We start from the raw sequence: 27,437 nt of genomic DNA on the forward strand, positions 1-27,437 counted from the left end.
TGTTATTTTCTCTGCCAGAAAAGCTCAACTCCTCTACATATTTGACAAATTTCTACGTGTTCCTATGTCAAAGTTCACCTCCTTTAGAGAAGGCCACACCTTCCTCTGACCTGTTTTCATATGATCCAATGTTTGTAATAGTGTATTTCAAAGTACAATACCATGATTTTGAACTCCCTGTTTTATAGATGCCCATGATCTCCTTGAGGATATCCCCAAGACCCAGTACAGTTCCTGGCACTGTACACAACAGGTGCTCAATGTATGATCACTGAATAAGTGAAAAAAAAAAGAATGAATAAGGGAAAGAGTGAAGGAAGGAAACATAGAAAGAAGGAAAGAGGAAAGAAAGGAAAGGAGAGAAGAAGGGAGAAAAGGAGGAAGGGTAAATCATTTAAGGTTGAAACACAGGGTGCTCAGAGGGGAGGCAGAAAGCAGGTCTATAAAGCATCGTAGCATGTCATGAGAGTCATGTGGATCAAGTTAAGTATCTGAGCTTAATCACACTGGCAAGGTAGCATAATCAAAGGGTATAAAGCAGAATGATGTTTCAAAAACATCCTTCTCCAATGTCCCCTTCACCCTACGTGTTATTAATCTCATTTATTTGCTCCCTGCTTCAAACTAATGTACTTGCACTCAGAGATTTGGCCTATATATTACAAACCAGCAGACCTCAACATCTCCAAGAAATATTCCTGAAATGATCTACTATCAGACTCTTTGTTATCTCAGTACTTTATTCTTAACATCATTCTAAGCCTGAACTTGTTTATTTGTCCCTTGGGGTATCAGTTTTCCCTAAAAGGTTATGAAAACCTTTGGTTCTGAAGAATACAAAAGAATGTATTCTTCAGAAGCATACAAACTTGGATTCAAATCATAGCTTGGTTATTTGCTAGCTTTCTAACTCCAGCTAAATTATTTAACATCTCTGAACCTCAGTCTGTTCGGCATATAGGGGTGATGAATGATATCTATTCAACATGTTTTTTTTTTTGTAAAAATTGAAAGCTATTTAAGGTTTAGACATACACTAAGAAATCAATAGCAGCTAGTAATAGTGGTGTTGCCAATACAAGTTAGAAACTGTAGTAATAGTAGGTTTGCGTGTTCTTATGCCCTGGTATACTCTCTGGTAGAGGACCCTGTCTTTTCTTTCTTTCATTATTATTTCCTTTTCTCCTTCTGCCCAAACTCTACAGCTCTCTCTCCCCTTCAAGTTGTCTTTCAGTTCTCTGTGACTTAATACAGAGGCATGCTATGCACGATGGTGCCTCTCTTCCACTGTGACCTTGATCCATGAATCTACCATCCACCCAGTTCATGAGCCAGAAACCTGGGTCTCATTCTAACCCACCGTTCTCCCTCTCCCCCACCACAGGCAATTCATTAAGCTCCATTGATCCATGTCCTAAACAACTCCTGATTCTCTCCGTTGCTCTCCATATCCACCACCATCTTCATCAGATTACCTCTGTCTCTAACTCAGACTGCCACCAGTCTCCTGACTGCCCCTCTCAAGGCTACCTGTCTCCCTCACCTCATTTCATTCCCAGTCAATGCTCCTCTCTGTGGCTGGAGAAATCTTAAAACTCAAATGTGATCATGTGAACCACATCCCCCACCCAGCTTAAGCCCTCTCATGGTTTCCCATTGATCTTAGGATAAATACACAGCTTGTTAACATTGTTGTTCTCTAACCTCACTTATTCTGTGTTGAAGCCACACTGGTTTATATCAGGGCCTCTTCCTTGCCTAGGCTGTTGGCTTTTCCTCTAACAATCTCTCTGAAGAAATAGGTCTTGCACAATACTGTCTCAAAAACAAAGTTAAGCTCTGAACTCTGAACTACAAAGTTTTCTTTTTGGCTTAAGATACTGTATGTAACTGATATAAAACACTATATGAAAACAAGTCTCAGAAAAGGGCCAAGCTGATATAGTACAAGAGGAAGTGATGGATGGAGGAGCTGAGTGCCTAAAAGCACTTCATTTCACTTTGCTAAATGTGCCCTGTCAAAGTGAAGGGAATAGACTCAGAAAGGCTTAAGTTAGTGGATACACAATGAAGTAGAATATTTATCTTCATGCTCTTGAACTGAAGACCATTCAGCATTAGAAAACACCACCAAGTCTGTCTGCCAACATGCCTCAGGCCCTCAAAGTGGGGAGGATTCCAATTTGATGAGCAAGGCACACCATCTATCAACAGGATTGCTAAGTGGCAACCTAGCGAATATCAGCTCCCAGAACCCAAGGAGCAGAATACTCTGGCGCCATTTGGGTAAGACGTAACCCTTGGCTCAGTGGTCAAGAGATCGTACACACTCTACTCGACCTGGGAGAAATAAGTGATATCTGTGGGCAAAAAAAATATTGCCTGCCATTCCAGTAAACAACAAATGTTGCCCGCCGTCAAGCCATCAACCACTGCAGCGGCCCTGGGCAGTGTACCCTGAGGGAATTCAGGATGGAGAAAAGCAGGATACTGGCCCTTGATAGTGAAGATGCATATCCAAGGAATAGTTTAAAGGAGCCCAGACTCTTGCATCTTCCTATACATAGAGAAGCACTAAAATGACTAACTTGAGATGTTTGCTTTTTGTGATTAGCAGTAATCTTTTGTTCAACTACATGTTCATGTTTTTTGTTTTGTCTTGTTTGTTTTTGTTTTTTCAGAAGAAACTCCTATATATCCTGGTTCCTCCCTTACCTCTTCAGAACAGTTCCTCAGATACATCTGAGAGGCCATCTCTCAGGCTATTGTCCTCAGTAAGGTCCCCAAATAAAACATAACTCATAAATTTTAGGTTGTGCATTTTTCTTCACTTTACAGATGTGTATCCTTGCTCCCAGTCCAACTCAGCCTCAACATTTCCTGTGTGGGTGTTTGATGAGCCATTGCAGAAGGGAGGCACCTGGCTTAGAACAGGGTGCTGGAGGGCTGCATCCCCAACCTTTACACTTTCTGCCAAGAGGATTCAAGGGGATTAATCTAAGCAATACCATTGACCAAAGCATTGACCTTAGCTTACAGCTAAGGGTAGAAAGAAGGAGGAGAAAGGGGAAAGAATGGTTCATGTATATTCCTTATGGAATATGATTTTAAAATTGAAAATATCTAGAATATGTTTTGTACCTAAATTAGTGAAAGCAACATAGGGGTTGCTCTTACCTCAGTCGCAATATCATCTTTAACCAAATGGATCAGAAATTGTATATTCAAATGAAGATATGTAAATCAGTTACATTGGAAAGTATGTAATTCTTTGTCTGCATTTCATAGCTTATTTTACCTACAAAATTTTGAGGTTCACTTATCTGGAGATTTTTTTCTCTTACACATGTGAATCTTTAGTCTCTAACTCAGTGCTTAGTACACAAGTAGACAAGGTGGCAAAACATATGCACTCAGGAGTCAGATGTTCAAATTTGTTCTAAAGATCAAATCCCAGCTCTGTTACCTAGCAAAGTGAATTTGGTCGTATTTCCTACAGTTTCTTCATCTGTAAAATGGGGATAATAATTCTCCATACCTCATGTAGTTGATATAATTATATAAAAATAAAGCATACTTAATACTTAGCATTACCTTTAACACAGAGAACACTCAGTAAGTATTGACTGCTGCTATAATAAGGATTCAATTTATAGTGCTTTTATTGGGGCTCCTCCTGCAATCATCTGGATATCCTAACTCCCATTCTTCCAAATCACCTAAATGTGGATTTTTGGTGGGATTTGATATATAGAGACAACTGAAAATCAGTGAAATCTAAACAAAGTGTCTATGAACTTCTTGACTGTTAACTTTAAGTCTTATTCTCTTATTTTTCTTTGTAATCATAATATCTTTCACAGAGCTTGGCACTTAACTCCAGCAAATATTTAATTAATGAGTAGAATATTTGTTGAATGAATCATGGAATGTGAATAAAGTAGGTGAACACACAATTTACTCAGCTTGTTCACGCAACCTAGTTTCAGGACTCTATTAGAATGCTCTCAAAGGATGAAGAGATGTAACCCTATAAATTGGATGTGGAAACAATTTCTCAAGCTTTCCTTCGGTGCTGCTATGATGGACATTTTTCATGCTTTCTAGTTTCCCATCACATTTTGGGTGTTTTTCCTATGGGTATTGGTTTCCCGTTGCTGCTATAACAAATTACTACAACCTTGGCGGCTTTAAACAACACAAACGTTATCTTGGTAGTTCTGGAGCTCAGAAGCCTGAAATGAGTTTCAGGGGGCTAAAATCAAGATGTCATCAGACTGATATCCCTTCTTCAGGCTCCAGGGATAAATCTGTTTCCTTGCTCTTTCCAGCTACTTAGAGACCTTTCACATTGATTAGCTCATAGTCCCCTTCCTCTATCTTCAAGGTGCATCATTCCAACCTCTGCTTCTGTTATCACATCTCCTTTCTCTCATTCTGACCTTCCTGCCTCCTTCTTTTAAGGACACTTATGATTACATTAGGCCCACCTGGATAATCCAGGATAATCTTCCCATCTCAAAATCTTTAACTTATCACATCTGCAAAGTCCCTTTTACCATGTAAGGTAACATATTCACAGGTTCCCAAGATTAGGATGTAGACACCTTTGAGGGGGGCCATTATTCAGCCAACCCACTATGTTTGGAGTATTTCTCACCTTTTGGGTTCAATCCCACCCAGGTAGAATCCTGAACTTTACTTTTGATAGGACACAGACATGTGACAGAATCTGACAATCTCAGATGTCTGAGATTTCAGTTCTGAAGTGAAAAACAATGAGAAAGTAGGTCTTATGTGGAATATATTTTCTGGTGAGATTGGTGGCAGAATTGTTCAGCTTTCTGGACACGAGTGGTCTCTAGTGACTAGTCCACATCAGTGATGGGATCTGGCTGTCTCGGCCAAGCAGTTGCAGGAGCACGGGTCTTTTCTAGAACAATTACATAGCAGTCTTATAAGTATAGCCTGCAATTCCGATTATTTGGCCCACCCAAAGATTCAGTGAGTACCTGCTTTAATGAATCTCTTTTCTGCTTATACTAATTTTGAAGGGGTTCTTTTATTTACAACTAAGGATCCCAGCAGACACAACCTCCTATCCTAGGGTTGTAAGAAGATCCTGCAGAGAGGCTGATGGAGTGCTCCTAGAAAACTGTAACAACAAACAATATTTTATGGTGCCTCTTAGATTCCAAGAACTTGGTAAAAAGGTTCTGAAGAAATGCAGAGCAATCATTCAAAATAAGGGCCAGTAAACTGCACCACCCTTTGTAATAGTAGGTGTGAGGAGGAGGATGGAAAGACAACACTCCATGTGGCCCTACTCTGAGACTTTCTCAATCTGAACAGATGAATGCTGTTTGTGAAGGGATGGGAAGAGAGATTTTGATTACTGATGCTGGTCAGCATGGATGCATCCCTCAGTGTTTTTCAAAGCACTTTACCTCACTAGTTGTTTATATTAAATTAAATAGTCTTGGAATATCCATTAGTTCAGAAAGCAAAAGTATATCTGACTTAAGACTGCTTTTCACTTAGTGCCATTCTCACTCCTGCATTATCTACAGCTCACTCACCCAGGCCCTTAGTTCACATCTTTGTAGGACAAGGTGATTTTTATTTTTTCAAAATAATGTTTTTTCACTTGCTCTGTTTCTGTTACTTCTGCTTACAGTTAGGAGTTCACATCTGACTATGGCAGTTAGTAGCTGGGTGACCTGAACAAGTCACTTAATCTCTTTGAGCTTCCTTCTTCTATAAAATGTTGATATTAGGGCTTCCCTGTTGGCACAGTGGTTGAGAGTCCGCCTGCCGATGCAGGGGACACGGGTTCGTGTCCCGGTCCAGGAAGATCCCACATGCCGCGGAGTGGCTGGGCCCATGAGCCATGGCCGCTGGGCCTGCACGTCCGGAGCCTGTGTGCCACAATGGGAGGGGCCACAGCAGTGAGAGGCCCGTGTACCGCAGAGGAAAAAAAAATGTTGATATTACACTCCCAAGCAGGCTTGTAGAGAAGAATGAATAAGTGTGTGTTATGGTGGCTGAGCTCAAGCTCTGGACTGAGACATAACAGAGTTCAAATTGTAGGTTACATCTTATCGGCTGTGTGCCCTTCAGCAAGTCAACCTGGGTGTCTCTGTCTCCTCTCAATAAAATGGGAGATAGATAAGACCTCCCTTATAAGGTTAAATGATTAAGTGAGATAACAGATGGAGAGCTCTCTGCACAGTGCATGTTAGCTACTAATACTATTAACAATTAAGTGGCTGTTTGAAGTGAGTGCTTGGAGTGAATTAAGGAGTTATCAAATGAGAGATGAATTAAGGAGTTATCAAATGAGAGAAGAAAACCAACTTCATGTTTTCACACGCCCTCCCCCACCATCCTCCTTTAACACAGTCTTAGTGATCTGAAATGCTCAGGAAACAAACATTTAAAAGCTGCTACTACTGCCAGAGGTCGGATGCATGGTTGCCTGTGTTCAAGAATAGGAGAGAGACTGACTACTTAGGAGTGGAGCACAGGGAAATTTGGGGGATAATGGAAATGTTCTATCTTGATTGTGGCAGTTGTTATATGACTACATTCTTTTTCCAAATTCATCAAACTGTAGATTTTAAATGAGTGCATTTTCTATATTACACTCCAATAAAGTGGATTTTAATGATTATACTAACAGGCCCTCTAGAGTAGAGGTTGGGAAAGTTTTTTTTTTTTTTTTTTTTTTTTTTTTTTCTGTGAAGGGACAGATAGTAAATATTTTAGGCTTTGGCAGCCATAGGCTCTGTTAAAACTACTCCACTCTGTTGTCATAATTCAAAAGCAGCCATAGACAAAAGACAATAAATAAATGAATGTGTGGTTGTATTTCAATGAAATTTTATTTATGGACTGAAATTTGGTTTCTTATATTTTTCATGTGTTACAAAATAACACTCTTCTTTTGATGTTTTTCCCAACCATTTAAAGATGTAAAAATAATTCTTAGCTCTTGGCCTTATAAAAAAAAAAGGCAGCAGGCTGGATTTGGTCCATGGGCCATTGTTTGCCAAGCCCTGCTCTACAGTTCAAAAGAGTCTCTGTCAAGCAGCATTCTGAAATCTGCTTTAGGGGCTTCCCAGTGCAAATGCCATGTCTAAGAGGGCTGGGAATCTAGCTCTTGTGAGTCCTATTGGGTCCTTGCCAGAACCTACTCCCTCTGTGGCTAGACTAAGCTGCTGCTTCCTGACTTCAATTTCCCCATCTGTACATGGAGGACAACAATTGTCTCCCAGAGGCCCACAAAGCTCATTCAGCTTGTTACTTGGGAGAAAATGCTCTATCCAAGTGCAGCAACTGATCATGACTATGGTTATGTGTCTGGTCTGTCTCAATCATCAAGGGGAAAAGTTTGATTTTTTTCAGATTGTCATTCCTAAAATTGCTTATCTTTCCAGGTGATGATCTTATTTCTGAATGTGGTCTGACATTCACATTCCCAAAAGAGGAGGATTATTTTTTCAAAGAACTGGCAGCAGAACAGTACTCTCAAAGCTTGCTCCTTCTCTGCCAAGATGCCATCCCCAGCATAAATAATCCCTTAGGGGAGGCTTGCCCTGAGAATATTTGCCTGGACAGGGCCAGAACTGCTCCAAGCTCCTGTGACAGCAAAGGGAGGTTGAAAATCCAAACCAGCACAAACTGAGATTTCTTTTTTGGTTTCTGATACTGGTAGAAGTTTAAGGAACCTCTTTGGGGTCGTAAAAACTGCCAAGACATCCACAAAAGTCAAGATAATTCTGGAGTTTCTAAAGCCTCAAGGTTTAAATTTTTTTTTGAAAATTTAATCTAAAATTTAGAGATAATAGGGCAAGATGGCAGAGTAGAAGCACATGAGCTCATCCCAGTTACAAAAACACCAAAATCACAACTAACAGCTGAACAACCATTGACAAAAAAAAAAAAAAAAAGCAACACTGGAACCTACCAAAAAAGAGACCCTACATCCAAAGACAAAGAAGAAGCCACAACAAGACAGTAAGAGGGGCACAATCACAACAAAATCAAATCCCATACCCACTGAGTGGGTGACCCACAAGCTGGAAAATAATTATACCACAGAAATTCTTGCACATCAGCCTTCCCAGACTGGGGGATCTGGCAATGGTAGGAGGAGACCCCAGAGAATCTGGCTTTGAAGGCCAGCAGGGTTTGATCACAGTAACTCCACAGGGCTTGGGGAAAGAGAAACTCCACTCTTGGAGGTTGCACACAAGGTCTAGTGTGCACCAGGATCCAGGAAAAAAAGTGACCTCATTAGAGACTGGGGCCAGACCTATCTTCTAGGAGTGGAGGGCCTCCTGCAGAGGCATGGGGAGGCTCTGGCTCACTGAAGGGACAAACACTGGCAACAGCACTTCTGATGAGTACTCAATGGTGTGAGTCCTCCTGGAGGCCACCATTTCCTCACCAAGACCTGGCCCCACCAAACACCCTATAGGCTCCAGTGCTGGGATGCCTCAAGCCAAACTACAAACAGGGTGGGAACACAGCCCCACCCATCAGCAGAGAGGCTGTTTAAAGTCTTCCTGAACACAGCTCTGCCCACCAGAGGGATAAGACCCAGCTCCACCCACCAGTGGGCAGGAACCAGTCCCTCCTGAAGCCTGCACTAGCCTCTTACACAGCCTCATCCACAAGAGGGAAGACAGCAGAAGCAAGAAAAACTACAATCCTACAGCCTGCAGGATGGAAACTGCAATCACAGAAAGTCAGACAAAATGAGATGCCAGAGGAATATGTCCCACATGAAGGAACAAGATAAACCCCCAGAAGAACAACCAAGTGAAGTGGACATAGGCAATCTACCTGAAAAAGAATTCAGAGTAGTGACAGTGAAGATGATCCAAGATCTCAGAAAAAGAACGGAGGCACAGATTGAGAAGATACAAGATATGTTTAACAAAGACCTAGAAGAACTAAAGAACAAACAGTGAGACTAACAGTATAATAACTGAAATGCAAAATACACTAGAAGGAATCAATAACAGAGTAACTGAGGCAGAAGAACAAATAAGTGAGCTGGAAGACAGAATGGTGGAAATCATTGCTGCAGAACAGAATAAAGAAAAAAAATGAAAAGAAACAAACACAGTCTAAGAGACCTCTGGGACAACATTTTAAATGTACCAACATTCGGATTGTAGGGGTCCCAGAAGGAGAAGAGAGAGAGAAGGACCTGAGAAAATACTTGAAGAGACAGCTGAAAACTTCCCTAACATGGGAAACGAAACAGTTACCCAAGTCCAGGAAGAACAGAGTCCCAGGCAGGATAAACCCAAGGAGGAACACACCAAGACACATAGTCAAATTGACAAAAATTAAAGAGAAAGAAAAAATATTAAAAGCAACAAGGAAAAGCAACAAATAACATAAAAGGGAACTCTCATAAGGTTAACCAGCTGATTTCTCAGCAGAAATTCTGCAGGCCAGAAGGGAGGGGCACAATATATTTAAAGTGATGAAAGGGAAGAACCTACAACCAAAAATACTCTACCCAGCAAGGCTCTAACTCGGATTCTACAGAGAAATCAAAAGCTTTACAGATAAGCAAAAGCTAATAGAAGTCAGCACCATCTGACCAGCTTTGCAACAAATGCTAAAGGAACTTCTCTAAGCAGAAAATAAAAGGCCACTACTAGAATCAAGAAAATTAGGAATGGAAAAGCTCACTGGCAGAGGGAAACGTACAGTAAAGGCAGTAAAGGTAGGAAATCATCTGCACAAAAATATGATATCAAAACCAGAAATTGTAAGGAGAGTACAAATGCAGGATATTGGAAATGCATTGGAAATTAAAAGACTAGCAACTTGAAACAATTTTGTTTATATATAGACTGCTATATCAAAACCTCATGGTAACCACAAACTGAAAATCTACAATTAATACACACACACAGAAGAAAATGGATTATAAACATGATACTAAAGTTAGTCATCAAATCACAAGAGAAGAGAACAAAAGAGGAAGGGAAGAAAAAAGGCTTACAAAAACAAATCCAAAACAATTAAGAAAATGGCAAAAGGATATGGCAATAATTACCTTAAATGTAAACGGATTAAATGCTCCAACCAAAAGGCATATACTCACTGAATGGATACAAAAACAAGACCCATATATATGCTGTCTACAAGAAACCCACTTCAGATCTAGGGACATATACAGACTGAAAGCGAAGTAAGTCAGACAGAGAAAGACAAATATCATATGATATTGCTTATATGTGAAATCTAAAAAAAAAAAAAAGTGATACAAATGAACTTACTTACAAAAAGAAACAGAATCACAGACTTAGAGAATGAACTTATTGTTACCGGGGGGGGGGGGCGGGGGAAGTGTGCGGCAGGGATATATTGGGAGTTTGGGATTGACATGTACACCTACTATATTTAAAATAGATAACCAACAAGGACCTACTGTATAGCACAGGGAACTCTGCTCAATATTCTGTAATAACCTAAATGGAAAAATAATTTGAAAAAGAATAGATACATGCATATGTATAACTAAATCACGTTGTTGTACACCTCAAACTAACACAACACTGTTAATCAACTATGTTCCAACATAAAATTAAAATTAAAAAAAAAATAAAATTGGGCTTCCCTGGTGGCGCAGTGGTTGAGAGTCCACCTGCCGATGCAGGGGACACGTGTTCATGCCCCGGTCTGGGAGGATCCCACATGCCACAGAGTGGTTAGGACCGTGAGCCATGGCCACTGGGCCTGTGGGTCCAGAGCTTGTGCTCCACGATGGGAGAGGCCACAACAGTGAGAGGCCTGCATACCACACACACACACAAAATAAATAAATAAAATAAAATTTAGCTAATCTTTCATTGAGGGAAATGGTTTCATTGAAAAAAAGTCAATCGTTTATATTAGGGGTTGCAAACTTTTTCTGTAAAGGGCCACATAGTAAATATTTTAGGCATTTCAGGCAATACAGTCTCTGTTGCAACTACTCAACTCTGTTGGATGTGGTGTAAATGTAGCCATAGACAATAAATGAATGAGCATAGCTGTGCTCCAAGAAAACTTTGTTTACAAAACTAGGTGGTGGGACAGATTTGGCCTACAGTCTATTATTTGCTGAGCCCTGTCCTAAACTGTAGTATCTCTAAGTGGGACTAGGTAGGTTGGGGAAGAAAAATAAAACTTAGGTCAACAGATATTACTTAGAATATCTGCAGATAATCTGGTAACCATCATTATAGATTAGGGAGTAAAACCCAACCAATCGGCATATTGTGCTAGTAGTGGGAACAGGATATACAAGAAGACTAGATGAAACTAGATCATGAGTTTTCCATCTGATGAAGAAGAAAGGTCAGTGACAAGCAGAACTAGAGTCAATAAAAGCCAGTGGTGTGTAGAGAACAAAGAGACTACTGCTAACTGGACTGATCACAACAGCATTCACAGAGAAGGAGACCTCTGGCTGAACTTGTGAGACGGGTATGATTCAAGTGGGTGAAAACCAGGTGAAGAAACACAACATGAACAAAGGCATAGGCAAGTATGCGTAAGGTGTGTTCACAGAACAGTGAGCTGGCAGATTGGAGCAAAGTTGGGGAGGTGTTTATGGAGCACCACAGAAGAATTTTACACAACAGTTTTAACAGTGTGAACACTTTTTGTAGAGTTAGTGGGAGGTACTGAGGATTTCTGAGCTTCTAGTACAATGTTCTCTACAAAGCAGGCAACTCAAAGAATCCTCTTCCTTTAGAAAGACGGTAAGGCTGGCTGTATCTTACATATTCTGAATGTGATGTTACTAACAGGTCACATTTATTAAGCCATTATTATCTGCCTGATAATAACATACTAAGTGCTTTACTATCATGTGTCATTTAATATTTATAAGAAAATCACGGAGGTGGCTGTTTTTATCCCTATTTTACAGATTAGAAAACTGAGATGCAGAAGTTAATTTACCCAAATCCATCCAGCTTGGAAGAGGCAGAATGTGGGTTTAAATCTAGGTCTGTCTGTAAGCTTTTAATCAGTCTCCTAAATGGCTTCTCAGTGCATTTAAACATATTTTTGTGTTTTAAATAAAACATTTTTTAAAACCTCATTTCTAAATTGTCTCTTTGTTTCTCCTACTCAAAAATCCCCAGTACTATGATTACCTTTCTCATCTTCAGTCTTCCTACTAAATATTTTTTTTCCAAGAACAACAGATTCATAATTACAGATTTAGAAATTTAAATTCTGTTCAAATTTCATCCAATCTGAGTTCACTAATTTAACATAAAATTGTGATGTTTTAAATCAATGCCATATCTATCCATCTCTCTATATAATTATTTTCACATTATTTTTGTCTACATTTTAGGTGGGTCTTGCTTTATGGCACACAAACCATATATTTATCTCACATGACTTTTTGCTCAAGCATAATAGTGGAATACAATTTCAAATAAGTAAAAATGTTTATAAATAAAACCTAGAGGGGAACAACCTGTTAACAACAGTTGCATTAAAGTTATGTGATTACAGGTGATCTGTTTCTTTTTCTCTTATTCTCTAAATTAATCAAAATTGCATATATTAGTGTTATAATTCTAAATGTAATCATGTGAAAATGTTCTCTTAAAAAAAAAAGATTATAGGGCCTCCCTGGTGGCGCAGTGGTTGAGAGTCCGCCTGCCGATGCAGGGGATACGGGTTCGTGCCCCGGTCTGGGAGGATCCCATATGCCGCGGAGCGGCTGGGCCCGTGAGCCATGGCCGCTGGGCCTGCGCATCCGGAGCCTGTGCTCCGCAACGGGAGAGGCCACAACAGTGAGAGGCCCGCATACCGCAAAAAGAAAAAAAAAAAAAAAAAAAAAAAAAAAAAAAAAAAAAAAGATTATGAAACAACACATTGGGATCTACTCTAAGCAACTAGTAAAATAATTTCTTAATGCAAAAAGTGACTACATTCCATGAAGGTGCCATGATTCTTGGTTACATGTACTTAGAGCTATTAAGACTCATTAATTCACTGGTATCTAATATCAGGGTAGCTGGTATGGGCCTATCTTTGATTTCTCTAAATTCAATCAATTTAAGAGAAATAAGAGTAAGGGCTTAGTGGATTAGTCACAACAGGCCATTAATCTCTGCACTCTCAATTGTAATCCAGCCTCTACCAAAGTGATTGGGGAAAAAAATCCCACAAAATACCCAAACACTCAAAAAAGCTCCAAAGCCAGCTCCCTAGAGACCGGCTGATGTAGGTCACAGTTTGCTTGTTTTTACTTAACATCAATACAGCACTTGTCATCTGTCCTATTTCTTGTTGGTTTTTCTTTTTGCCTTTTGCTAAAATTCTCAGAACAGATATATTTGAAAAGGAACCACGTTGCAATCCCACAAATGGCCTAGCATTTAATTATCATTTTAAAAATCATTCTCTTAAGTGAATATGAAACATAAATCAAAACTATCTTCTCATATTGAAAATTTATTGAAAAAACATGCTTAAGGTTACCATGTGTGTAAATTAGTGCTTGAGGAAGCTGGCAAAACTAAATAATGAAAAGAAAAGAGAGCAACCAGATTCTAGTAAAAATGAACAAGTGACAGTTTTAGAACATGTAAATATTATATATTTTCTCATAAATGGACTGGATCATAATACCTCATATCTTTATTGCTCTGGCCAATAAGCCAATATTTACTAATGTACCAAGCAAGAAAAACTACGAGCACATTCCTGAATCAGGATTTTGTTTATGCCATCATTGTGAAGGTTGAGTATTTACTGGGTCACATGAGACCATACACTGTATTAGAGGCCTTGGTAAGTCTAAACCCTAGTTATAAAATTAAAATGTCATTATTTTTTTTTAATATTAAAGAAAACTGTGGGCCAGACTCAGTAAATTATCTCTGAAGATCATTTTTATGACAAAGACATGATGGTCTTCTTTCTTATAATCTCTAAAATATTCCCCAAACATCCCAGCTTCCCCTAGTGAATCAGATTCAACCAACCTTAACTGATTATTTGTTATGTGCAGGCATTGTGCTAAACACATTCACATGAACTGGCTCATTTAATTCTCATGTTTTAAATGATATTGCCAAATTCCTTCCTAATATTTCCCAATATGCGTTTTGTTATTTTAGCTTCAGCTATAACAATACAAAACCCACCATTTATTAAGTACATATGCCAAGCACTATGCTGTATTTTTAAATTTCAGTCTCCCTTAACTCCAAAGATAAATGTTATTCCTCCAGTTTTCAAAAGAGGACACTAAGGATTAGTTAGAGATTTTAAGTAACTTCTTAACGTCACACAACAAGTAACAGCAGAGTTGAGATAAAATTCTAAGACTTTAATATAAAGACGCCCCCGGCAAGGTTTTCAGTAAATGCTTTTATGGAGTAGTCAATGATGGCCCCTGGACTCTTTCTCAGGGTCTTACTAGAGAGCTACAAGGTCAGCATTCCACAAATATAGTTTGGGTTAGTCTTTCATTATGCCTTATCCTTACACTTGTCCATCTCAAGAGTCACTTCCCACTTTTCTGCTCACTCACAACCTCCAAAGTTCTTCCTGCAATTTAGTCTTGCTGCCTTGACATTTCAAAATCTGGAAAAGTTTAGCATCAACAGTAAATTTTGATAATTTTCTTTAAAGTTTCATAACACTATAAAATTTCCAAGTTGGAAAGGGACCTAGAAATTAACCAGTCCAATATCCCTGTTTAAAAGGAGAAAACTGGGATTCAGACCAGTAAAACTACTTCCTTCACAACACAATACAGTGGCAAAACAAGTACTAAACACAACATGTTCTAACTTCCATCCCAGTAATCTTTTCTGCAAACCACCTGAGCCATTCTTCCCTATAATTTATGAAAATATGCTCTAGGAAGAATACTTAAGTAGGCTCAAATTTCTGAACTTAGGAAAGTTATTTGCTTGTCCTTAACCATGGTTTCCTGTCTCGGATCTGACTTATTAAGCAAAAATAACATCTTCAATGCCATGGCTATTTGGTTTTTGCTTAATACTTTCTGGGAGTGGACCACTATTGAAAGGATCTGTCAAAAAAGAGACAACAGGCCCAAAATGGAGTCATCTGTGCTAAGGCCCATGTCACCAAATCAAGACTTAATACTTAACCTAACTGCAGTTTCAGCCTTTTTCAGGAATATAATCTTAACCAGTCACTCTGGAATTTCCTGGTCAGCATTAATGAGGTAATCCACCAGGTAGATTCCTACTGTTCCCCAAAGGTGACCTTGTCTGAAACAATCAAGTCTTTGCTAGGAACTTTCCTGTCCCACCTTCTTCTGCCTATAAAACCTTCCAATTTGTACAGCTCTTTGGAGCTCCTTTCTATCTGCTAGATGGGATGCTGCTCAATGTATGAATTGTTGAATAAACACCAATAGTATCTTTAAAATTTACTCAGTTGAATTTGGGTATTTTTAAACAGATCTTTGAAAGCTTAATGACTATTCTACATACTTGTTTACTTCCTCCAGGAATTCAAGTATATTCCTGGTGACTTATACACATGTTATATATTACTTATGGATATAATATGGTAAAAACATAGAGAACTTCACACTGTTTTACCCAGTAATCACAATACTGAGATTATTTTAAAGAAATAATTCAATAGAAATAAATATCTATAGACATAAAAACATATGCCCAAAATGGAAAATCTAGAAATAATATAGATGCTCAAAAATAGGGAAAAAATGAAATATAAATAATGCTATTTTAGATGAATAAAATATTATGAAACTATTACAAAGAAAATCATAAATGTTAAAGTGGCAAATACTAGCCAATTGTTCACTAGACCATGTTCCCTTTATTGCTGGGCTAGGGCTAGTCTTGTGACTAGCCTGCAATTCTCAACCTCTTTTGCAATAAGGTGTTGCCATGTGATTGACCAGAAGTGAGGTACGCAGTTTTCCTGTTAGGCCCATAAACACCTCTCCCCTGATCGTCCTCCTCACTCTTTTTCCAGCTGTTAATGTTGATGTCCAGAATGACATTGGAAGCCATGTCTGGAAGATAGCAGAGACTATCAGCCTTGAGACTCCAAAATCACTACACAGACAGGATTCCTTCTCTTTCATCCCTTCCCCCTCACCAAGCCCCTATTCTCTCACTCACACACACACACACACATGCAAACTGACACCAATTAGACAATTAATGTGAGCAGGAAGTAAGCTTCTACTGTGTTACGTTACTGAGACTGTGGGGTTTAGCAGTCACAAAGTCCTGTATTTCCTAAACTAATACAACTAGGAAGCAACATGAGGGAATACTTAAGATATAATGTAAAAGTTTTTTTTTTTTAAGTACAAAGCTTTAAAGGAAAAAATTATAATTGCAAACACTGGGAAATAAAAATTTAGTCTATGAAGAATCAGTTTGTTTTCCTAAATTTTCTTTGATACTATTCTTCTATTATATTTAGCATTAAAATTAACTCAATGTCTTCTAGTATCATGCATGTTTGTAACACTAAAACACTTGCATATACAGTCCCTTGCTTGTAAGGAGTACTGATCAAAGATGAGCATTTCAATTGAACACACAATTAAACTAAACAGCAAATGCACAAATAAAACTCTCATTTTTAATTTGTTTGACACATTTTACCTTTAGATATGGAACATTATAAAACTTTACCTGGCTCAGTCAGGCTCTAATTTCAGCAATTTTAAAAGCAAGAGGAACCAAAAAAAAAAAAAGGGGGGGGGGAAAGGCTGCACCAACTTACGCACTATTTTAATTGCATAGGACTCTCATTTAGCCACTACAACACAGAACTTCAAAGACACAAACTAAAAGGCCACAAAGAACGTCTTCATAACAGTGGAAAAATAGGGGTGGAACCTGTTAGAGATAACAAAAAATGATGACTTCACTACGTTATATTTCATTCTATAAGATGTAAGTGACTTGGAGCTGGTATCATTACTGTGTACTGCAAGACAGCCAGCCAGTGACATATTTCTATTTACACCCAGGCCATACAACAAATATTTATTATTCATCGATGTCTCACTTTCTAACTATCAGTATAATTTCCATATATCTACTGAAAGATTAACAGTAGGAGCCTTTTTTCTATAACTTCCTCTTATTTTTTCTCTAAAATTAACAAGCAAACAAACAACAAACCACCTAACTGACCATTTCCTCACAGTTATAAAGATCAACTAGGAGATTATAATAAGTTGCTCCCTGGGAAAGTTCCAGTTTGGACTGCATGCAGTAGAAGCAAGAGGGCAGCTAACAGAGAAGTCTTCTTCATTTTCCCTCCCTCTTAACCTCCATACAAGATCTGAATCTTGTTTCCCAGTCTCCTGTGAAGGAAGGAAAGCCATTCTAAATCAATCCTTGTTATTCATTTATATATCAACTCACTCATTCATTATTGAGTATCTACTAAAATGCCAGGCTCTAGTTTGAGCAATGGGGAAAAAAAATGTGTATCACTAAATATATATTCTACAAGGGCAAAGCTGTTTAGCTTACTATATTTTAACTTCTGTCTGGCCAAGTGCCTCACTGATAGGAGGCATTTATTAGCATTTGTGAAATTAATGAACCAACCCATTAAACCCCTTCGGAGTGGGAGAGAACCCTTCCATAGACATATACACATATCTATCCTTTTCAAGAATCCTATGAGGTATTTATATTATTCCAAAATCATGGAGGAGGAATGGTCCCTACTCACTCAATAAGTGCCGCCATCAAAATTGTTTTCCTTAAAGGTGAAAGGTAACTTGTGTGTATGGCAGGAAGAGAGAGCAGCAGAAGAGGAATATGTTGACTCATATCCTTCAGCAAATATGTTTATTCCAACTGTGGCATTGCTGCCAAATATATTGTGAAGACAGCAGGACTTGGCTCTGGTAATTCACCTGAAAGTCACAGGCTTCATTTCCTACTGCCGGCCCCTTCAGCCTATGGGCATTAAGTACAGGACAAAGTTAAAGATTAATTTTCCATTTACTGTGACAAAGGTCCCACCTCTCCTCAATCAGGAGGGAAAGGCATTTGTAGACTGTCTCCTTCACAACCACTGAAGATCTTTCCACTTCCATCCTTATGGCACCTTAATGCAAATGAACTCAAACCCAAACACTGGTTACCCCATTACCAGTCCAATCTTGCTAATAAAAGCAATTATGGCTGTGTTATAAAGGCAATCCCAGACCATTCACTAGCATTCACAACACCCACCCTACCCTTACATGCTATAAATCCTTTAAAGTTTTGTTTAAGATTACACAAGATGAAAATGGCAGAAAGTTGCAGGAAAGATTCAATTAACAAAGGCAATAAAAATATAGTTGCCATATTTCAAAATCTAGGGTCAACCAATAGCACCCTGGCTCTTTTTCCTAGGGTAGAAATACAAACTAAGTAAGGAGGTAAATTCTGTAGTCTAAATCTGAGTTGTCACAAAAGCTTCTGGGAAGCTACATGGAACTAGAGACAATACTGGAAAATAACTAGTGATCTGGGCCAAACGGAGCATAGCTGGACTAAAGCCAAAAGCTTTAACCCTGACTGGTCTGCTCCTAAAGAAGATAAAGGTATAAACTAGACCTATCCCCCTGAGCCTTAAAATATGCCCTCCTTGCACAGAGAGGCACAAGGGTAATTTTTACTACTATTATATGTAAGGTATTACTGTTATTAGCATCATATTTCCTATATGCTATTCTATCTTGGCCTCATCCATTACACTCCACCCTCTAGTTGTTGCCATACTTACCTCTTCACCATCCCCTGAATTCATCATGTCCTATCTGATTGCCCTGTCTTTACAAATGTTGTTTCCTATGATCATCCCTCCCCTATCACACTCCTGGGCAATCAGCAAAAATCTTCCAAGCCAACTCTTTAGCTTTCTTTAAGACTCACCCCAAACAGCCTCTGACACTATTTACTCTCCTTCTTCTAGCACTGCCACCTCAAGAATGAGTCAGATTCCCCTTCTCTGTCCCATTCACACACTGCTGTATCTCTTTTCACTACAGTACTTATCACAGTCTGCTATAACTACTAATATTTTTAAAATCAGTGTCCTGCTAGAAGGTTATGAATTCTTGGAGGGAAAGATCAGTTGTCTTACTCATTCCTATTGGATCCCCAGTACCTTAAATATAGAGCACCCTCAATAAATTTTGAATGATTAAGTAAACAAAGGAAGCCATTTCATTTTAGGTCTCTATAGGTACTTTATATTAACTGGACTATTGAAAGGGTGAAATGGGTATACAATTTAGTGGACCACGAGTATACTCTCCCAAGTGAACATGCAGTCTATTGGAAATAAGAGTTGTACAGAGTATAATAAGGTAAAGCTGATGTAAAATGCTTTGCAATGCTTTAACCATTGGTTTCATGTCAAATAGCACATCTATTACTTGGCACAAAATCTTCACAACACAAAAGCATGTATGGATGATTTGTTTCTCTTAGCCTTTATCTAATGCTAAAGACATTATTATTATTATTCAAGTACAAAATTGGAGACATTTGCATTTGTGTATTATGAAAATACTAAATCTCAAACATTAGGGTACAGAAGGTGCATAAGAGATAGGACAACTCTTTGATTTTTTCTTTTAAGTCTGTCCCTCAGAATGTCCCATAATGGCCTAATTAATCTATTAGGCCAGTATTTTTTTAAACAGGTTTTGTGAGCAAGAATAAAGATTGACAAGAAGTAGTTGGGTTTCTAAGTTATTGCTTATTGCAATAAAAGTATAAAATTATCATTAAATTGCACACAAACCTGATTATGTCATTTTCTTTATCTCTACCTTTGCTCCTCATAACTAAAAGATACCGTCTAAAATTCTTACCTTAGCTTGCAAACTCCTTTAAATTGGCCTCAAGTTATTCTTCTAGCCTATATATAGTCACTTAATCTAACCCATCTATTTTATATGCTCATTTCACCATACTTCTGTGGGGTTTTTCATCACTTCTTGTATAAGAACATACTATTCTTTCCGCATGGTATTTCTTTTTATTTTTTCCTCTTCTTTTGAAATCTCATGTATCCTTCCAACCCTAGCTCAACTGTTTTCTCCTCCATAAACCCTACCTCTTCCCCAATTGCATCTTCCAACTTCTAACAACAGAATGAACTCTTTCTTTATAATTAAATAAATTTAAAATATTAAATAATTAAATATATAAATAATTTAAAATAATAATTAAAAATATAAAAAGCAGGGCTTCCCTGGTGGCGCAGTGGTTGAGAGTCCATCTGCCGATGCAGGGGACATGGATTCGAGCCCCGGTCTGGGAAGATCCCACATGCCATGGAGTGGCTAGGCCTGTGAGACATGGCCGCTGAGCCTGCGTGTCCAGAGCCTGTGCTCCGCAACGGGAGAGGCCACAAGAGTGAGAGGCCCGTGTACAGAAAAAAAAAAAAAAAATATATATATATATATATATATATATATATATATATATATATATATATATATATGACACTCTGAACACAACTCTATCACATAACATGCATACCATCTTATAAATACTAAGGACCAAGTGTTGTTTGTTAATTTTTGTAATTCCTATGCTTGGCACATGGTTAACTGGCAATACAGTTTTGTTGAACACAAAGAAATGACTGAAAAATTAATTGTAATTTACAAAAACATGTCCAAAATGTCAAAATAAGTATTGTTATTGATGATAATGATTTTATGGGAACAGCTCCAATTCACTGAGAGACTACCACACGTCAAGCACTTTGACAGGATCTTATGTACATTTTCTCCAATCCTTATTTTACAGATTTTACAGAGACTCAGAGAATGTAAAGAACTTACCTAAGATCATACAGAGAATGAATGCTAAAGGTAGTATTCATATTTAGGCCTATTTTGGTTCCAAAGCCCATGCTTACTCTTATATGATATGTGTAATTTGGTCAGTGATTACTGTGTTCCATATACAATGCTAGGAATTTACAAATAGTGTTTTGCTCCTTATAATTATCCTGTAGGACCAACAATCTTGGGAAATAAGTACCATCTCCATTTTACAGTTGGGAAAGCTGAAGTCTCCCCAAAATTCAACTACAATCTCAAACAGATTTGAGAGGTTTGAGAGCAGTAGTTGGAGACATGCAATACAAATGTAAAATCTAAAGAAATGTTAGAATTTCAAACAAATTTTAAACAAGTTCAATCCATTGAATCCATGTAAAGATCCATAATAAGAAAAAATAAAAATCACCAAGAAATTAAATATATTAGGACACTCCATATTCTCTCAATTCAACAGCTCTCTAAGTGGGCTCCTCCCAACTTTCCAGTATCTCCTAAAGTGAATCTTTTCTTCCAATTGGGACAGTCTTCACTGTACATCTTACTCATTCCTTTCCCTCTCCTTCTGATGATGTGGTCCCCTCCAACTCTTCTATCCAAACCTCTAACATCTATCTAATATCCTCCTTTTCCTTCATGTCTGGACTTCTCTCTTACATAGGATTTATGTACTTTATGAAACAATTAGGCATTATTCGTACTGTTTTATATCATGATCCATTTTGTACATTACAACTTTGCTTTCACAACTATATCTACACCATTAAGTATTATTCGTATTATTTAATATCACTCTACATTATGTGTATGTATCTCAACTTTTATTTTAAAGCTATATCTTATGCATCAATCATTCCATAATATAGTAAAGACACAGATACTTTACATTTGTATAACACAAAGAACATTCAGGATCACTCTCTGATGTTTCCCTCAACAATTCTTTGAAATAGGCAAAGAAGATAACTTTTCATTTCACAGATGAGGAAACTGAGAGTCTAAGAGGCTAAGAGAATTGCCCAAAGTCACATAGGTAATTAAGGCAGAGTTTGATTGCAGAGTGGGTCCTTAAACTCTCATATTCTTTACACAATGGCCTACTACTGTACACATTTATGGTACCTGGATGTGTTCCTGGCCTAAATCTCAGGCCCAAATATGTAATGCTTAATTAAGGTGAAAAGGTAGGATGTTAAGTATGACTGCCTAGGGTGGCAATCAAACGCCCCCTCCCCACCCAAGAAAATGTTTCTCAACATTGACAATTCTTCCCCCCCTCCCCCCATAGTGTATTACTCAGGAAGCCTCTCATCTCACTGCCAGGAGAGTGCTATCTATGCTATCTGTCATCTATGGTATCTGTCAATGAAGAGTCTATGTGACATCACATGGGAACCTGGATTTAAAGAAACCGTATTGCCAATAAGATCATCAGATTCTTTATTGGGGTGGAACTCTTTTTTATATATAATGGAACTTTCTATTTCAAATCATATTGACAGCATATGCAATTTGCCGTTTTGGAAGCACCTGAAAGTTGAGTCTATATTGAGTTATAATTTACAAGAACAAAGAAGAAAGATCTGTTGCTCTCCTGGGAATAAGCACTACTTTTTTCCCAGTGATTTATTTAACTTTCCAAGCCTCACCTCCATATTGGGCTCACAGGGATAAAGTGGGTTACACTCATGACTATGCCCCAAAGCCTAATGTTACCAGTCTCATTTATAAGAGAAAGAAAATTAAGAAACATTTCAAAGTTGTTAAGCCAAGACCTCTCTGAAAGCAGGATTTGTACTCAATGTTATAAAATGAACTAGTTAATGATTTTTTTTTTTGCTTTTAAACAAGTTGTAAGGGAGGAAGGTAAAGGTTCTATTCTATTCCTCACAAACCCTGCAATGCCAGGTTTGTAGGAAAAAATATATTATTGCAAGCTTACTCTGCCTGAGACACTGTGCTAAGTGAAAATCATTGACCATATTATCTAATTTAATCTATATAACAAATGTGACGTATGTACTATTATCCCATTTCTAAATGTAAACCATTAATGTGAAACCATTTTAATTTTCAGATTGGGAGAGAATGTATGAAACATTCATTTCTTACAGGTATTGCTGATCATAAGGCACTGGGGGCAAATGAGTAACAGTGTTAACTGTTTGAATGACAATCATGTACAACTCAAACACCATCTTAATTCTAGCTCTAGGCTGCAATCACCCTAAACTTCCACTTCCAAACTCTCTAAGATTTACATCCATTTAACACAATTTACTCTTTCAATTGGAAACATCAAAATAAAAGAATACTTAATAAAAACATTTAAAAGAAATCTTGTACCAAAGCATAAATGATACACTGAATTTTGACTCAGAACTGGGTGTGAATCCTCCAAGCTGAACCTCTGTGACCTTTGGTTGCCTCATTTATAAAATCACCCTACAAATTCTGAGACTAGATGAGTTAAAATATGGCAATATTGTGTAATACATGTGAAAGTACCACATAATTCTAATTACTAATGCTGTTATTATTATGAATAAACTAACAAGGAAGTAAAGGGAAGTAAAGTATAGGGAAGTAGGATGTGCAGTGTAAATTAAATCAGACAGCTCTCTTTGGACCAAGAAATTCTCTCTTGGTGCTGCTAAGTATTCATTCTCGCTGACATGTGCTGCTTTTGTAAGAAGGGAATGTGCTCTTGCTAGCACAGGGAAATATCATCCTGGTTTTCTCTCTCTCTCTCTCTCTCTCTCTCCCTCCCTCCCTCCCTCCCTTACTCCCTCCCTCCCTGCCTGCCTGTCACCTCCACAGATCTTGGCTGCCTTACATTTTCAGTAAAATTAAATATGAGTCGAATGTAGAGCCCCAAGAACTCCCAGATCATGGCATTCCCTCTTCAGACTAGCTGTGTTGTCCTTAAGTAGCCAAATTCTCTCAAATGGAAGGCACACATGCTACTTCCCCAGCAGCCAGCCAAGCCTGGCTAAGCTAGCTAGCAGACCCCTAGTCCCGTTTACTCAGCTTCATCACAATCAAATGCAGAGCCATCAAACATACAAGCCCAGGTGTCTGTATTTTAAGCAATATAGCCACATAGACCCAGGGAGAAAACTCCTTTGGGTGTACTTTTAATTTGGGGGGTGGGGTAGGATGAGGGTAGGAATCTTTGGTTAACAAAACACTGTTACAACGTTCCAGAGTGTTCCTGAAAGCCAACTGATATTCAGTCAATATACCTTCTATAGGCCAAATTTTCTTCCAAAATTTTCCTTCTGCAGAATGTTTACACTGCAGACTTTTGCTGGCCTTTTCTAGTCTGGTATTCCTCAGTAATGAAACCAACCCTACAAATGCATCAATCATAGATTCCTGGTAACTCACTAACAATTAGTACCCATTTACTAGGCAGGGCAATTGACCCCAAGATGGTAGAGAGGTGCTTTTCTTTTTAAGATTTAACAGCTTCTATGAATACAGGCTTACATTCCTTTTGGTAAAGCTCATTCATGATTAAATTAAAACTGCAAATCATGCAAACAGAAATGATAGGCCCACTAACCACTCCCTGAGCCACAATTATTTAACCTTAGTGTATTGCATTCCTATACCTCTTAAGGCTTCCAGATGGGAAAACAAAGTCCCCCAAACTGTGACAAATGTGAGTCATAACTCTACTAATCAGAATTGTGACATACATGGACATCACTGAATGAGCAGTTCTTCTTACAGAGGGAGGAAGCCACCTTGGCTTTGGAGAAAGAATGGCCTTTTAAAGTTAAGTTTATGAATGTGTAAATATACAGTCCATAATGTTGCATCTCTGCCTAAATGTCTTCATAAAGTGTAAATTAATGCTGATCCTAACTAGGCATTTGGAACGCTACCCTAGTTTTCCATATTTAGCTAATAGCTAGCAATTTTGCTTATACTTTTATCTTCTCATTACATAGCAATGATGATTATTTAGTAAATACATGTGAAAGGCCACATAGCAACTCTCCTGGGTTGGAAATCACCTGCTCCTAATGCTTCTATTTATACAATTTAGTTGCTGATACACCAAACCAAGTAGAGCTGTGACAAGTATCCCACTAATGCCTCTTTTGGAGGCTAAGAACAGGCCCATTCTCAGCTGGTTCCCCTTTGTGCTGGCCTGACCAAATGAAGAGTGGGGTTGGGGACAAAGGATGGGGAGGTCCCGAGCTTTAGTTAATGCTCACCTTTTGTAAATTTTAAAGGGATTCAGCTGGTTTGTCTGATTTGAAATTATTTATGATGCTGGAAAGAGGTAGGAAAAGACTATTTTATAACCAGTGAAATAACATGGAGAAAAGAGAGAGAGTTTGAAAGAGGCACATAGAAGAGAAAGATGTAAAATGTGGCCTTGTGAGATACCACCCAATCTATCCCTGGACATATGACTGATATAAACCTTTACAAGTCATCTGGGAATTTTTCCTCCTAGAAGTAAGATGGGTAAAGAGTAAAGGATTTGTAGTGACCCCAGGGCACTTTTTATTGTCTTCTAGGTGCACAACATATCTCCAAAGTATTATAGAGGCAAATTTATTACTAGGGTGGCCAAGCCCCAAACAGTTTGGGCCAAGCCCCAAACAGCCCCAAACAGGTAAGGGCAGACAAGGGTTTTTAATATCCAGAATCTGGTCTGGCTTAAAGGGTGGGGATTAGTGGAGCTGAAGGGAGATGCAGGAAACATGTCCCTCCACCCCAATGCTGCTCAAATATGCCTGCTCACAGGGGCAAGGTTCCTGATCTCCTCTTCTGCTGACTTCATGGGAAGTTGGCTGAGTCCCCAATTCTGCAGAGGGAATGCAGGCAGAGGGGAGTACTGCAAATGGGCCTTACACTGGGTGCTTAAATGACAAGTGTGGAGGGAAATGGTGTGGACACTGTCAATGGGAGGAGGAACAGAATTGAACTGGGGAATACTGCTTATCCTGGGGCATTTTCTTACATCTCCACTCCACACCCCCTACTCCCTGCACCAACAAGAACACTGTTTGGAAATCAAAATCCAAAATCCTTCCCAACACACACACACACACACACACTCAGAGGCAGGCACAAGCTCTACTTCATTCATCTCAATGTCCTTGCTTCCCACTAGCTCCTAAAACCACAGACTGGCACAAGTAGCCTGAGGTCAGTAAGTACACCCTTGCCACTGGGAATTAGAAAAGCTCATCACCTGAAGTGGTGTTTATGCTATTATGTTGTTTGGGATAGGCTTTGCTTTTACTTGGGGCGGTCCTAACGTGTTTGGGGAAGCCAGGGAGCACCTCTCCATCCCTCTGAGCCCTGCTGGTACTCTCCAGTCCCCGCATCATCCTGCAGTCTCCTGAAAGTGCCTAGATACCAGGGCAGGGCTCTGCGTCCATTTTTTCAACCAGGAACCACCAGAGTTTGGGAACTTTGAAAGCCAGGGATGGTGGTGGGGTTTGCCAAGGCTCCGATTTCCCCTCCAGAGTTCTCAACCAGGAAAGCAGTTGAAAATCAACACCCACCTGCCTCTTCTTTCTCATCCCTCCACCCCTACTATGTTCCAGGACCCCATGCAGATGCTACCTCCAACACACACACACACACACACACACACACACACACACACACACACACACACACACCCTTGGGTTTAGAAGGTCTTCAATTCTGAAGGCAGCAAATCCGCAGAGCTGAAAGGGTCTCTGCCACCACCCATCTCCCGTCCCACCCCGCGAGGCTACTTGATTGTCTACATACAATAAAATCTCATACATTCCAAAGACCACAACATAACCCGAACCCGCCTGTGACTCCAGCGCGTCCCATACCTGATATGCAGACGATGAAATTGGCTTGAAGAAGAAAAAGCACCTCCCAGACTATTTCCATCCTCTGATTCTCATTCCAAGTGCATCACTCGACGGGAAAACAGGGGGGAAGGGGGGAATCCCCACAGGGCGCGCGTGCGCGCGCACACACACACATACACATGCACACACGCACACACTTCCTGGCGAGCGCACACTCGCACTCCAACCCGACTGCCAGCCAGGGACCCCCAAGATCAATATCGCAGTTTGAATTGTTCCAGCAAATCTCCCCTCGGGCTCGACGGATGTGTGCCCCAGATGTGCTGACACATGTCCGATGCCTCGCTGCCCGGGAGGTCTCCCTGCTCGCCGGTCTCTACTCCTTGCACAAGCGGCGGAAACAGCACTAGCAACGGCGGCGGCAGCCACCTGAAGCCACCAGCGCTGGGCTCTTCCTGCAAAAACGAAACCCCGATCCTCCTGGCGCCCCAAGAAGTCATAGACGATAGCCCCCCGCCGGGCCTTGCCGCGCAGTTTCGGGCCCCTGGCAGCTCGCAGCTTGCTGGCTAAGCCCAGGCAGTTCGCGACGAGTTGCCCTCGAAGTCCGCCCGCCTCACCGGGGCATGGTCAGAGGGTGGCTGCCGGGAGCCGGGGCCGTTCCCCTCCTGCTTCCGGGGTCTGGGGGGAGGAGCAGACACAGCATACAGAGAGACAGAAAGAGAGGCAGGGAT

At 39.4% G+C, this 27,437-nt stretch overlaps 1 protein-coding gene across 1 annotated transcript in view; it reads right to left on the bottom strand.

Moving 5' to 3' along the window:
* Nucleotides 1–26,785, bottom strand: part of CA10 (carbonic anhydrase 10) — a gene marked incomplete at its 5' end in the record, with an annotated part of 526,301 nt that extends 499,516 nt beyond the window's left edge. The window contains one exon of the mRNA XM_081218905.1: nucleotides 26,725–26,785. Coding sequence (XP_081075031.1) covers nucleotides 26,725–26,785 — 61 coding nt within the window. The remainder of the gene's footprint in view (nucleotides 1–26,724) is intronic.
* Between the last annotated feature and the right edge of the window lie 652 nt (nucleotides 26,786–27,437).

Source organism: Mesoplodon bidens (genome assembly GCF_964165515.1).
Source record: "Mesoplodon bidens genome assembly, chromosome: 19".
NCBI classification, from domain to species: Eukaryota; Metazoa; Chordata; class Mammalia; order Artiodactyla; family Ziphiidae; genus Mesoplodon; species Mesoplodon bidens.